Source organism: Anomaloglossus baeobatrachus, chromosome 9 (assembly GCF_048569485.1).
Source record: "Anomaloglossus baeobatrachus isolate aAnoBae1 chromosome 9, aAnoBae1.hap1, whole genome shotgun sequence".
Lineage (NCBI taxonomy): Eukaryota > Metazoa > Chordata > Amphibia > Anura > Aromobatidae > Anomaloglossus > Anomaloglossus baeobatrachus.
In genome coordinates, this window is record NC_134361.1 from 208,118,946 (window position 1) to 208,134,355 (window position 15,410).

The 15,410-nt window shown below is 50.8% G+C and overlaps 1 protein-coding gene across 1 annotated transcript in view; it reads left to right on the forward strand.

The window, feature by feature from the left end:
* The window catches only part of NOTCH1 (notch receptor 1), a 45,330-nt gene that overhangs the window by 2,133 nt on the left and 27,787 nt on the right, over positions 1–15,410 (forward strand). Inside the window, exon 2 of the mRNA XM_075324339.1 lies at positions 6,016–6,088. Within this exon, the coding sequence (XP_075180454.1) occupies positions 6,016–6,088 (73 nt within the window). The remainder of the gene's footprint in view (positions 1–6,015; positions 6,089–15,410) is intronic.

A 15,410-nucleotide genomic window follows, 5' to 3' on the forward strand; every position in this document is an offset into this window, starting at 1 on the left:
GAGGTGTGTGTACTGATGCTGTGTATGGACAAATACAATGTAACGGACTGATGCTGTGTAAAACAGTGCTGGAGGTGTGTAGAGTGGACTGATGTTGTGCATGGACTGATACAGTATGGAGGTGTAACGGACTGATGCTGTGTAACGGACTGATGCTGTGTAACGGACAAATACAATGTAATGGACTGATGATGTGTAACTGTGCTGCAGCTGTGTAATGGACTGGAGCTTTGGAGGTACTGATACAGTATGGTTCTGGAGGTGTATGGACTGATGCTCTGTAATGGTGTTAGAGCTGTGCACGGACTGATACAGTGTAATGGTGGTAGAGCTTTGTAACAGACCGGAGCTGTGGAGGTGCTGATGCTGTGTAATGGACTGGAGCTTTGGAGGTACTGATACAGTGTAACTGCTGGAGGTGTGTGTACTGATGCTGTGCATGAACAAATACAATGTAACGGACTGATGCTGTGTAACGGACTGATGCTGTGCATGGACAAATACAATGTAATGGACTGGAGCTTTGAAGGTACTGATACAGTACGGTTCTGGAGGTGTATGGACTGATGCTGTGTAATGGTGCTGTAGCTGTGCACGGACCGATACAGTGTAATTGCTGGAGGTGTGTGTACTGATGCTGTGCATGGACAAATACAATGTAACGGACTGATGCTGTGTAACGGACTGATGCTGTGTAAAACAGTGCTGGAGGTGTTTAGACTGGACTGATGTTGTGCCTGGACTGATACAGTACAGAGGTGTAACGGACTGATGCTGTGTAACGGACTGATGCTGTGTAACGGACTGATGCTGTGTAACGGACTGATGCTGTGTAACGGACTGATGCTGTGTAACGGACTGATGCTGTGTAACGGACTGATGCTGTGTAACGGACTGATGCTGTGCATGGACAAATACAATGTAATGGACTGATGCTGTGTAACTGTGCTGGAGCTGTGTAATTGACTGGAGCTTTGGAGGTACTGATACAGTGTAACTGCTGTAGGTGTGTGTACTGATGCTCTGCGTGGACAAATACAAAGTAATAGACTGCTGTGTAATGGTCATGGAGCTGTTTAACTGACTGGAAGTTTGGAGGTACTGATACTGTGTAACGACGCTAGAGGTGTGTGTATTGAGACTGCATAGATTGATGCAGTGTAACGGTCTGATGCAGTGTAACGGTACTGGAGGTGTGTGGACTAATGCTGTGCATGGACAAATTCAATGTAGCGGGTCGATATAGTGTAACTGACTGTAATTTTGGATGCAGTGTAATGAACTGATGTGTAATGGTACTGGAGGTGTGTATGGACTAATGCGGTGCATGGCCAAATTCATTATAGCTGGTCGATATAGTGTAACTGACTGGAGTTTTGGAGTTACTGATACTGTGTAACGGTGCTGGTGGTGTGTGTATTGAGGCTGTGCATGGATAAATGCAGTGTAATGGACTGATGTGTAATGGTACTGGAGGTGTGTAACGGACTGATGCTGTGTAATGGTCTTGGAGCTGTGTAACTGACTGGAATGTTGGAGGTACTGATACAGTGTCACGGTGCTGGAGGTGTGTGTATTGATGCTGTGCATGGACAAATACAATGTAATGGACTGATGCTGTGTAACGGACTGATGTGTAATGGTACTGGAGGTGAATATGGACTAATGCTGTATATGGACAAATTCAATGCAGCGGACAGAAGTTGTGTAGCGGGTTGATATAGTATAATGGACTGGAGCTGTGTATGGACAAATACAATGTAATGGACAGGAGCTGTGTAACTGACTGATGCTGTGTACAGACCGGTACAGCGTAACAGACAGGAGCTGTGAAGGTACTGATACAGTATAACTGTGCTGGAGCTGTGTATGGACTGATGCTGTGTATGCACAAATTCAATGTACCGAGCCGGAGCTGTGTATGGACCGATACAATGTAATGGACAGGATCTATGTATGGACTGATGCTGTGTATGGACTGTTGCTATATACGGACTGATACAATACACTGTATAATCAGTAGGATCTGATCACTATTCAGGTTTCTGGCATGCGGAGCTGACAATCTTCAGCTGCCTCTCATGGGTATGTATAGATGATTTTGTATTTGGAGGGTAAGGTTCTCTGGTTTTTCGGGATTCATCCACGCTACTTTAGTGGTTGGAGGGGGTACTCTGTCCCTGCCCTGGGTCTATCACCCACACATTGTTGGGGTGCAGTGTGTAGACCTCTGAGGTTGGGGGATCTGTGTGGCCTCAGTTTTATTTTCTAGTACACAGGGTACACCTGCTGGGCCCTGTGGTTCCCAGGAGGAAGGAGCCTCAGATTCATCTTGTCATTGTATTTGCGTTTTTGCTGCGTTGGCCACATAAACCCTGGATATCTGTGGGTGCCTTTGGTGGTGGGTGGTGCTGTGAGATGAGGGGTCTGCTGGTGTAGTATGGGGGTTTATGTGTGATTAGCAGGATTCAGGCCTGGGTGCCTCTGCAGTATCTGCTGTTATCTATGAAGCATCTTCTAGTGGGGCCGTTCTGAGATGCTGCAGGTCTCGTCCCATGAGCTTGCAGTCATTATCGGTGGCTTCGCTGTCTGCTCCATTTTGAGGGTTTCCGGCCTCTGACTAGGGACAGTTATTCTTCTGCTTTCTGTTTAGTGGCGGAAGCAGAGTCGCCCCCACATGTAGGTGTCCTCCCAGCCTCCATCTGCGCTAGCCTCCCTAATCTGCCCTCCATTTGGGGTCGTTCTGCACCTGCTGTGACCGTACTTATTAGTGTAGGAAAGTGCTGTATCAGGAAGGGTTAAATATCGTGTTTCTACTTTATTGCTGATATGTGAGGGGTCTTCTATGAGGCAGCGCCCCCTGTGGTGGACGTATTAGGAAGTAGCTGAGAACTTCACTTAATACTCTGCGCCGTGTTATGACTTTTACCATTAAAAACGGTGGATGATGATTAGCACCTAGTGATTTTTCTGGCTATAGTAGCATGGGCTCAGTGGCAGTGTTTGTAGTAGTGCGGGCTCGGTTGTTGCAGATTGCAGTGGCGTGGGCTCGGTGGTGGAGGCTCCAGTGGTGCTGGCTCGGTGGCTTTGTGGCGCGGGCTTTGTGGCGGTGGTTGCAGTGGTCTAGGCTCTGTGGCAGTGGTGTGTGCTTGGTGGGGATGGCTGCGTTGGCTAGATGGAGGTTGCTGCAGTGGTGTGGGTTGCAATTGCATGGGCTTGGTTGTAGTGGCTGCAGTGGTGTGGCTTGCAGTGGTGCAGGTTTGATGTGGTGGCTGCAGTGGCGTGGGCTTGGTGCTGGGCGCTCTGGGTACACTGGCTAACATGTCTCTGGCTTGTATTTGAGGTGCTCGTGCCCCGTCAGGGTGGAGTAAAACATTCTAGACGCCCGGGGCTTGCCGCTGGTGCCCGGGGCTTGCCGCTGGTGCCCGGGGCTTGCCGCTGGTGCCCGGGGGTTGCCGCTGGTGCCCGGGGGTTGCCGCTGGTGCCCGGGGGCTGCCACTGGTGCTCGGTGGTGGCCGCGTCTCTGAACTTGTTTTGGAGCAGAGCTCTGTTCCTCTAGAAGAAGCTGGAGGCGCAGACTTTCCCCGTCTAGTTTCATAGCGCAGATCATTTCCTATCACAGAAAGACTTGCGGGGGAATGGGAGGAGGGCGAACGTGAGACTCGTCTGCTTCTTAAGATGCAGAATTTCCAAGTGTCTGTTTGAGTCGTCCCTGAGAGGATCATAACCAGTCACAATAAGACGGTGTCGTCCTTTCTGCTTTTTTCTAGTTGTATCAGAGTCTGGCCGACATTAGAGGATGGCGCCCAGGTCGCTCACATCTGCTGCTGGGGTATGTGGTCTCCGCAGCCGTGGCCTCACAGGTGGAGTGTGGTGGGCTTGTTCCCTTTGATGCCCCCTCAGCAGGGCAGACACAGGGGCAGTGTGCTCCCCTGGCAGGGGGTCATTATTGCCCCTGCCCCAGGCTGCAGGTATTATGTGACGTGGGGGGGGGGGGGGGACATGGATTCCTGCCCTGCCCTGAACAATATGCCAGGAGGTGTGCGGCTCCGCACAATGGCCGGCTCTGATTTCCCTCTTTGTTGGGAATGAAGAATAGACCCTGCTCTGCAGCTGTTGTGTTTTCCCAGGAGCAGCCCGAGGGGTGGTGGGGCGTCCCCTCCCCCACACTGGGCACTTCAGGACACATCAGTAGTGGTGCTGAGGAGTGACCCCTGAGATGTGGCACCGCTGCTAGTAAATGAATAACCAGACTAGTGGGGGAGCACTACAACTCCCAGCATGACCAAGGTGCAGACGTTGTACCCCGCTGTCCCCTACTCCATATAGGGCCACTCATTGTGATGTTTGCTTTGTGCTTCTTGTTAAATGAAGACTCCGATGCAGGAACAAATAAGAACATGTCACCGGCCGGCAGCCACAAAACGTGTCCAGGTGACCACAGGGCAGTGCCCACGTGTGCAGCGCCCCACGCTGGTGCGTGTCAGGAGAGCGCTCCCTACCCTGGTGCCTGGCAGGAGAGCGCTCCCTACCCTGGTGCCTGGCAGGAGAGCGCTCCCTACCCTGGTGCCTGGCAGGAGAGCGCTCCCTACCCTGGTGCCTGGCAGGGGAGCGCTCCCTACCCTGGTGCGTGGCAGGAGAGCGCTCCCTACCCTGGTGCCTGGCAGGAGAGCGCTCCCTACCCTGGTGCTTGGCAGGGGAGAGCGCTCCCTACCCTGGTGCCTGGCAGGGGAGAGCGCTACCTACCCTGGTGCCTGGCAGGGGAGAGCGCTCCCTACCCTGGTGCCTGGCAGGGGAGAGCGCTCCCTACCCTGGTGCCTGGCAGGGGAGAGCGCTCCCTACCCTGGTGCCTGGCAGGGGAGAGCGCTCCCTACCCTGGTGCCTGGCAGGGGAGAGCGCTCCCTACCCTGGTGCCTGGCAGGGGAGAGCGCTCCCTACCCTGGTGCCTGGCAGGGGAGAGCGCTCCCTACCCTGGTGCCTGGCAGGGGAGAGCGCTCCCTACCCTGGTGCCTGGCAGGGGAGAGCGCTCCCTACCCTGGTGCCTGGCAGGGGAGAGCGCTCCCTACCCTGGTGCCTGGCAGGGGAGAGCGCTCCCTACCCTGGTGCCTGGCAGGGGAGAGCGCTCCCTACCCTGGTGCCTGGCAGGGGAGAGCGCTCCCTACCCTGGTGCCTGGCAGGGGAGAGCGCTCCCTACCCTGGTGCCTGGCAGGGGAGAGCGCTCCCTACCCTGGTGCCTGGCAGGGGAGAGCGCTCCCTACCCTGGTGCCTGGCAGGGGAGAGCGCTCCCTACCCTGGTGCCTGGCAGGGGAGAGCGCTCCCTACCCTGGTGCCTGGCAGGGGAGAGCGCTCCCTACCCTGGTGCCTGGCAGGGGAGAGCGCTCCCTACCCTGGTGCCTGGCAGGGGAGAGCGCTCCCTACCCTGGTGCCTGGCAGGGGAGAGCGCTCCCTACCCTGGTGCCTGGCAGGGGAGAGCGCTCCCTACCCTGGTGCCTGGCAGGGGAGAGCGCTCCCTACCCTGGTGCCTGGCAGGGGAGAGCGCTCCCTACCCTGGTGCCTGGCAGGGGAGAGCGCTCCCTACCCTGGTGCCTGGCAGGGGAGAGCGCTCCCTACCCTGGTGCCTGGCAGGGGAGAGCGCTCCCTACCCTGGTGCCTGGCAGGGGAGAGCGCTCCCTACCCTGGTGCCTGGCAGGGGAGAGCGCTCCCTACCCTGGTGCCTGGCAGGGGAGAGCGCTCCCTACCCTGGTGCCTGGCAGGGGAGAGCGCTCCCTACCCTGGTGTAGGGTGAGGGGAGAGCGCTCCCTACCCTGGTGTAGGGTGAGGGGAGAGCGCTCCCTACCCTGGTGTAGGGTGAGGGGCAGACTGGTACACAGCGTTCGGTGGTCACGCCTGAGCCGCGGACCTCCCCCGGTGAAGCTGCTCATTGACAGGCTATCGCTCGCGGTCTGCAGCCACCGCAGTTCACTATCGTTTTCAGCCGGTCACTGCTGGAGTTTAATGGTGCTGTCCTTTTTGTAGGTTTACGGTGTACGCAGCCCGGAGAAACGTGCCTGAATAATGGGAGGTGTGAGGCCAGCCGGACAGAGTGCAGGTGAGTGACCGAGGCGGGAACAGCAGGAGTGCTCGCTATTGCCCTCTTTTATCGGCCATTACAGGATAGGGAGGGGCTGACTGTGTTCACAGTTCACTATTGCTTTCTGCTATCAGCCATTGCATCTGAGGAGGTGCTGACGGTACCTGTCATCATTGGGATGAGTGATGGGTGTAGATGCCTCCTGCCCACCAGGATCAATACATTTGTTGCATACCTCCAGTGCCACAGTCACCAGTGTATGTATATGTGTGTGTGTGTGTGTGTATATATATATATATATATATATATATATATATATATATATATATATATATATATATATATGTATGTATATATTATATATAATATGTATATATAATATATATATATATATATATATATATATATATATATATATATATATATATATATATATTTCTATATGTGGCGCGGTCACCAGTATATGTAGTTCTATATGTGATATGTGATGCTCTTACCAGTATATAAAGTTCTATATGGGGCCCTGTTACCAGTATATATAGTTCTATATGTGATGTGACACTCTTACCAGTATATATAGTTCTATATGCGGCCCTGTTACCAGTATATATAGTTCTATATGTGGCCCTTTTACCAGTATATATAGTTCTATATGTGACACTGATACCAGTATATATAGTTCTATATGTGGCATTACCAGTATATATAGTTCTATATGTGACACTGATACCAGTATATATAGTTCTATATGTGGCATTACCAGTATATATAGTTCTATATGTGGCATTACCAGTATATATAGTTCTATATGTGACACTGATACCAGTATATATAGTTCTATATGTGGCCATACAGTCATATGAAAAAGTTTGGGCACCCCTATTAATGTTAGCCTTTTTTCTTTATAACAATTTGGGTTTTTGCTATTTCAGTTTCATATATCTAATAACTGATGGACTGAGTAATATTTCTGGATTGAAATGAGGTTTATTGTACTTACAGAAAATGTGCAATCCGCATTTAAACAAAATTTGACCGGTGCAAAAGTATGGACACCCTTATCAATTTCTTGATTTGAACACTCCTAACTACTTTTTACTGACTTACTAAAGCATTAAATTGGTTTTGTAACCTCATTGAGCTTTGAACGTCATAGGCCGGTGTATCCAATCATGAGAAAAGGTATTTAAGGTGGCCACTTGCAAGTAGTTCTCCTATTTGAATCTCCTATGAAGAGTGGCATCATGGGCTCCTCAAAACAACTCTCAAATGATCTGAAAACAAAGATTATTCAACATAGTTGTTCAGGGGAAGGTACAAAAAGTTGTCTCAGAGATTTAAACAGTCAGTTTCCACTGTGAGGAACATAGTAAGGGAATGGAAGAACACAGGTACAGTTCTTGTTAAGCCCAGAAGTGGCAGGCCAAGAAAAATATCAGAAAGGCAGAGAAGAAGAATGGTGAGAACAGTCAAGGACAATCCACAGACCACCTCCAAAGACCTGCAGCATCATCTTGCTGCAGATGGTGTCAATGTGCATCGGTCAACAATACAGCGCACGTTGCACAAGGAGAAGCTGTATGGGAGAGTGATGCGAAAGAAGCCGTTTCTGCAAGCACGCCACAAACAGAGTCGCCTGAAGTATGCAAAGCACATTTGGACAAGCCAGTTACATTTTGGAAGAAGGTCCTGTGGACTGATGAAACAAAGATTGAGTTGTTTGGTCATACAAAAAGGCGTTATGCATGGAGGCAAAAAAACACGGCATTCCAAGAAAAGCACTGGCTACCCACAGTAACATTTGGTGGAGGTTCCATCATGCTTTGGGGCTGTGTGGCCAATGCCGGCACCGGGAATCTTGTTAAAGTTGAGGGTCGCATGGATTCAACTCAGTATCAGCAGATTCTTGACAATAATGTCCAAGAATCAGTGACGAAGTTGAAGTTACGCAGGGGATGGATATTTCAGCAACACAATGATCCAACACACCGCTCCAAATCTACTCAGGCATTCATGCAGAGGAACAATTACAATGTTCTGGAATGGCCATCCCAGTCCCCAGACCTGAATATCATTGAAAATCTGTGGGATGATGTGAAGCGGCTGTCCATGCTCGGCGACCATCAAACCTAACTGAACTGGAATTGTTTTGTAAACAGGAATGGTCAAATCTACCTTCATCCAGGATCCAGGAACTCATTAACAGCTACAGGAAGCGACTAGAGGCTGTTATTTTTGCAAAAGGAGGATCTACAAAATATTAATGTCACTTTTATGTTGAGGTGCCCATACTTTTGCACCGGTCAAATTTTGTTTAAATGCGGATTGCACATTTTTTTGTTAGTACAATAAACCTCATTTCAATCCAGAAATATTACTCAGTCCATCAGTTATTAGATATATGAAACTGAAATAGCAAAAACCCAAATTGTTATAAAGAAAAAAGGTTCACATTAATAGGGGTGCCCAAACTTTTTCATATGACTGTAGTTCTATATGTGGCCCTGTTACCAGTGTATATAGTTCTATATGTGGCCCTGTTACCAGTGTATATAGTTCTATATGTGGCCCTGTTACCAGTGTATATAGTTCTATATGTGGCCCTGTTACCAGTGTATATAGTTCTATATGCGGCCCTGTTATCAGTATATATAGTTCTATATGTGGCCCTGTTACCAGTGTGTATATATATATATATATATATATATATATATATATATATATATATATATACCAGTATTGATGGCGCTATAATAATAAATATAGTTCTATATGCGGCCATGTTACCAGTGTGTGTGTATGTATATATATATATATATATATATATATATATATATATATATATATATATATATATGTTCTATATGTGGCCCTGTTACCAGTATATACAGTTCTATATGTGACACTGATACCAGTATATATAGTTCTATATGTGACACTGATACCAGTATATATAATTCTATATGTGACACTGATACCAGTATATATAATTCTATATGTGGCCCTGTTACCAGTATATACAGTTCTATATGCGGCCCTGTTACCAGTATATATAATTCTATATGTGGCCCTGTTACCAGTATATACAGTTCTATATGCGGCCCTGTTACCAGTATATATAATTCTATATGTGGCCCTGTTACCAGTATATACAGTTCTATATGCGGCCCTGTTACCAGTATATATAATTCTATATGTGGCCCTGTTACCAGTATATACAGTTCTATATGCGGCCCTGTTACCAGTGTATATATAGTTCTATATGTGACACTGATACCGGTGTATACATAGTTCTATATGCGGCCCTGTTACCAGTATATACAGTTCTATATGCGGCCCTGTTACCAGTGTATATATAGTTCTATATGTGACACTGATACCAGTATATATATACTAGTATTGATGGCGCTATAATAATAAATAATATTATAATATAGTTCTATATGTGGCTCTGTTACCAGTATATATAGTTCTATATGTGGCGTTGTATTTGGGGGCAGCCATGAGTCTTGTGAATGTTCCCGGTGATGTTGGCCGCTTCCCCCCAGCATGGTCTGCAGGACGGGCGTCCGTACGAGTGCAGCCCCTCTATTGTCAGACCCTCATGAATACAGATGCCCCCCTTCCTCCTTCACACTGAAGCCGCACGGACGCTGACGCTGTAAATCTTGTTTTCTTTTCATTGAGAGAAGCGACAGCTGGGATCGCTGGAGACTGTCCTCCATTATTCCGAGATGCAGATTAGCATTGTGTGACTAATCACCGCTGCCCAGAGAGCTCTGCGGACGCGTCCTGTTCAGGGGGGGGCTACACTGCCGCCCACCCCCACCCCGAGGACAGTGAGAGCACTGCGGACGCGTCCTATTCCGGGGGGCTGCGGACGCATCCTATTCCGGGGGGCTGCACTGACGCCCACCCCCACTCCGAGGACAGTTAGAGCACTGCGGACACGTTCTATTCTGGGGGGGCTACACTGCCGCCCACCCCGAGGACAGTGAGTGCACTGTGGACGCGTCCTATTCCGGGGGGGGGGGCTGCTGACTCGTTTTAGTGAATAAAGTACATATGAAATAAAAATACATTGTATACAAATAAAATACAGTGAATAAAGTGCTAAAACTTTAGATGAGTAGCGCTGAGACCTTCTATCCAGGGGAATCCGTCCTGACGTATCCCTCCCTGAGATCCGGAGGGGCAATTCTCCGTGTTGCGCCTTCTCTGTTGCTAGTTGGATGGTCTTCGCTGCGGACCCCCTGACTGCGTGGTATGGCACCTTTCTCTCCAGCTGGATCTCGGTGAGCGTCCCCCCGATGATGGTTTTGTGCCTCTGTGTGTAATTTGCCTGTAGGAGCCGGATAACGCGAAGCCGGGAAGGAAGCTGCGAAACAGCGATGTTAAACGAAGCGTGGTGCCCATAATCTGCGGCAGATGGTCGCCCGATCCCGGGGGGCTCTGAATAACACCGCGGCCCTGATGAATGTTTTCCTCCCGGGTATCTGGCTGTGTAATGCTAAGTAGCTCAGCCATCTTAAGCCTGATCATCTCCTTAAATAATTTTCCCAAAGGGACGTCTTTAAAGAGAAGTGCAATTATCACCCTATGTTCTTGTATCCTGCCCCTCCCCCACTACGGGAGCCATGGACATTAATTGCTCCAATTAAGCTCCTTGGTATAATGAGGAGTGAGTTCTCTGGTATTTGCTGTCCGCCGCCTGTCCTCCGCCCCTGTCATCGCAGCGTCCGGATGGCGGGTGTACAGTGTGGCACTGGCCGGCAGCCATAGCTCGTTTCACCTGTCACTTATCAGTTTTGTCCACAAAGCTTCCATTATGTTTCCCCCAAATCCAATTAGAAAGTGAAGTGAAATAAAACCCGAGCGGGGACGTGAAAAACGAGTCTCCTCCAGATAGCAGATCGTATTGGGGGCTGCACTCCGGGGCTCGGGGGCTTCATAGCTCCTGGTCTGTAAAATCCTCCCAGAACCTTTCCTCCAGTCACCTGGTGGGTACGGGACATTGGTGCAGTTGGCACCCAGCTTTCTGGGGCCACATGGGATCCCAGTAAAGCTGGGTGGTGACTACTGGTGCCGGACTGGTTGCCCCCTGCGTTTCCTTCTGAGCAGAGGTGACAGAAGGACGTGAATCCATCCACTTGTGATCACGTGTATGGGTGGGGGTCTCATCCTCTCCAGCCTTTCTATGGTGGTCTGTGAGGGGTCCCTGCTGCCCATCTGCCAGCGCTGTAGTCAGCAGATGTTTGCACAGACGGCCTCAGCTCCCCCCTCCTCCATACTTGTTTTGTTGCTGTGATACGGAGGCATAATTCCCCAATAAAGGGGCTCAGGACGCTTCATATTGCCACCACTGGCGCCCCCTGTATGTGCAGTCACCTGTCTTGTATATGGACCCTCGTGTGATCACCGAACTTTGCACAATAGCGACCTGTGAGGGGTTAAAAAAAAGTTCTTTCCGAAGCTGCGCCCATTGCCACATACCACCACAGTATGTGTCAGCGCCATTGTGGTGACCGCTTTGCAGCGGATTGGACTCTTTGCTTTCTTTGTCACTGATGTGTCAGGTTATTTTTGGTTTCCTCCCGCTGCTTTTTGCTGCGCACACATTGTATATAAGGCTAGGTTCACATTTCCGTTAAAATGTATCAGTCACAATCCGCGGCTATGATAAACAACGGCATCTGTTTAGCGGATTCCGTTGTGTCCCATAGACTTGTATTAGTGGCGGATTGCGACTGATGACCTTGCGTTGCATCCGCTGCGTCACGGTCAGTCGGTTTTTGACTGACCGGCGGGCGGGAGCAGCGCAGAATGTAACATTTTTCTGGGCGGCAAAATTAACGCGCCGCGCAGGAATCTGTCGCCATCCGTCAAGCTTGTACTGGATGTCTATGGTGCTGGATTCCGTCGTAATCAGTCTTACAACGGAATCCAGCGCTGGATTCCGTCATGCTCTACTGAGCATGCCCAGCAGGTTGGTACACCCACTGGGCTGTCCCAAACACAAACGGATCATGACTTATCCGTCAAAAAACGGACGCACAGCGGATGTAACGGATGCGACGGATCAGTTTTTTCACAGGATTCCTGTGAAAAACACATCCGTTGCGTCAGTTGACATCTAAAAAACAACTGATCCGTTGCTGACGACCTGACGGATGTAAAACAACGGAAATACGAACCTAGCCTAAGGGGCAGTATTTTGTGCGCCCGGCCAGCTCTGCTGTGTGTGGCACCGTGGGGGGGCACCTGAGAATATGCAGTGCTGGGAGGCGACGCCACGCCTGACTTGTCCTGACTGCCATTCCAGGAGTTTAATGTTCCATGCCCTGCCCTGCGGTTCCCGTTCCCATGCCCGTCGTGTTAATATTCCTGGTGAGGGTAACGTCCGTCTAGAGGTGGGAGATTCACAGCTCGCTGGAAGGTAATAACTTGTTCATTGAGTCGAACATGCGAATAAGCCCCGCGGCTGTAGGGAGTTTATAAAGGGTGCGGCGGAGGTCAGCGTGCGAGGTGCGTTATTCCGGAGATTAATGGAGCAGGCACGTATACATTGCACTGCAGAGCTGCAGGACATGGCTATACACCTGCCTGTAGTCATAGCATGGTGACAAAAAACACACATGACGGCAATTCTGGGCAACGCAATGCAGATATATGGTGAACATAACACCTTTTCTTGATATCAGGTCTACATATCGGTCACCCGGATATCTCCATCCGATCTGGCAGCTCAGGGTGTAAACCATTTGGTTGTTGGTGTTACCATGGCTCGGGGTTCTCCCAAAGACATCATCAATCATCCCAGTCACTGGGGTCACAGATCCTGAGGAATGCTCCAGGGGATGGCCCCAGGGGCGAGGCCAGTTATATTGACTGTGAACCAACACCAAAAGTAAAGGTCTAAATGTGAGAGAAACTGATGGAAGAGGACATATTAAGTTTTGGTTTCTGAGGACTGCGTTTCATTGGGTTGTATCTCTGGAGAGCGGTGAGACGCATCCTGTGAGGATAATGTCCGCCGGATCCCCTGATGCATCTCTGGAGAACGGTGAGGCGCCTCCTGTGAGCACCATGTACGCCGGCTCCCCTGATGTATCTCTGGAGAGTGGTGAGACACCTCCTGTGAGGATAATGTCCGCCGGATCCCCTGATGCATCTCTGGAGAACGGTGAGACTCCTCCTGTGAGGACCGTGTTCGCCGGCTCCCCTGATGTATCTCTGGAGAGCGGTGAGACACCTCCTGTGAGGACCATGTGGGCCGACTCCCCTGATATATCTCTGGAGAGCGGTGAGACACCTCCTGTGAGGACCATGTGGGCCGACTCCCCTGATGTATCTCTGGAGAGCGGTGAGGCGCCTCCTGTGAGGACCATGTGGGCCGGCTCCCCTGATGTATCTCTGGAGAGCGGTGAGATGCCTCCTGTGAGCACCATGTACGCCGGCTCCCCTGATGTATCTCTGTAGAGCGGTGAGGCGCCTCCTGTGAGCACCATGTACGCCGGCTCCCCTGATGTATCTCTGGAGAGCGGTGAGACACCTCCTGTGAGGACCGTGTACGCCGGCTCCCCTGATGTATCTCTGGAGAGTGGTGAGACGCCTCCTGTGAGGACCGTGTACGCCGGCTCCTATGATGTATCTCTGGAGAGTGGTGAGACGCCTCCTGTGAGCACCATGTACGCCGGCTCCCCTGATGTATCTCTGGAGAGTGGTGAGACGCCTCCTGTGAGGACCGTGTACGCCGACTCCCCTGATGTATCTCTGGAGAGCGGTGAGACACCTCCTTTGAGGACCGTGTACGCCGGCTCCCCTGATGTATCTCTGGAGAGCGGTGAGACACCTCCTGTGAGGACCATGTGCACCGGCTCCCCTGATGTATCTCTGCCGCTTATTACAGGTCATTAGCTGTAATGTTCAGTCTCTTGGGCCAGTTATTATTTCTTTTTAGGGTTAATAATCCGATAGTTTTACCCAATTTTACAGAAACGTCTGTTTAGCAACCGGCCACAGATTCCTGGAACAGATGTAGAGAAACCACATGAAGCTCCCATCCAGGTGGAGATCCGTCTGCTGCGAGGGGGCAGGGTGCAGGCAGCTCAGCGGGTTAAACTGATCACTTGTGGTTTTCGGGCGGAGGGGGGGGGTAGGTTCTCTAATGACTATCCCCACGCTCGGAGCAGCTGCTGGCATCTGCTAAGGACGCTGTCCGTGTTCTGATGACTATCCCCACGCTCGGGGCAGGGCAGCCGCTGGCATCTGCTGAGGATCCTGTCCGTGTTCTGATGACTATCCCCACGCTCTGAGCAGCCGCTGGCATCTGCTGAGGACGCTGTCCGTGTTCTGATGACTATCTCCACGCTCGGGGAAGCACTGCCATCTGCTGTGGACACTGTCCGTGTTCTGATGACTATCCCCACGCTTGGCACAGGGCATCTGCTGGCATCTGCTGAGGACGCTGTCTGTGTTCTGATGACTATCCTCACGCTCAGGGCAGTCGCTGGCATCTGCTGAGGACGCTGTCCGTGTTCTGACTATCCCCATGCTCGGAACAGGACAGCCACTGACATCTGCTGAGGACGCTGTCCGTGTTCTGACTATCCCCATGCTCGGGACAGCTGCTGGCATCTGCTGAGTATGCTGTCCATGTTCTGATGACTATCCCCACTCTCGGGGCAGCTGCTGGCACCTGCTGAGGACGCTGTCTTATTCTGATGACTATCCCCACTCTCGGGGCAGCTGCTGGCATCTGCTGAGGACGCTGTCTGTATTCTGATGACTATCTCCCACGCTCGGGACAGCTGCTGGCATCTGCTGAGGACGCTGTTCGTGTTCTGACTATCCTCACGCTTGGGGCAGCCACTGGCAACTGTTGTGGACGCTGTCCGTGTTCTGATGACTATCCTCACGCGTGGGGCAGGACATCCGCTGTCAAGTGTTCGGAGGGCGCACATAGTAACAGACTGTCTATGCAGTTGATATGAGACCACGGACTGGTCTTGTTCCTTCTCTAATGGGAATTGGGGCAGAGGTAAATGAATTGGGAACACTCCAGTTTTGAGTTTTACACGGCACTCCTTCAAATTGTGCATCGACTTTGATTACTTAGTTGTCAGACACTGATTTGATGTAGAGGTTGGTTGTCAGGAAGTTACGAGTCCGGGTAATCTTATTTTCCCTTTTTACCCCTCTGATCCTTTTACTCGCTGATGGTCGGCACTGAGCGCTGTGGGGTGACCCAGCTTTCCTTTTGGAGTCATGGCTTTCCTCCTAGGACTCTATCCATTGGTTTGATGGCCGCTGACCGTGTCCGTTGCCGACTCTTTTCCGG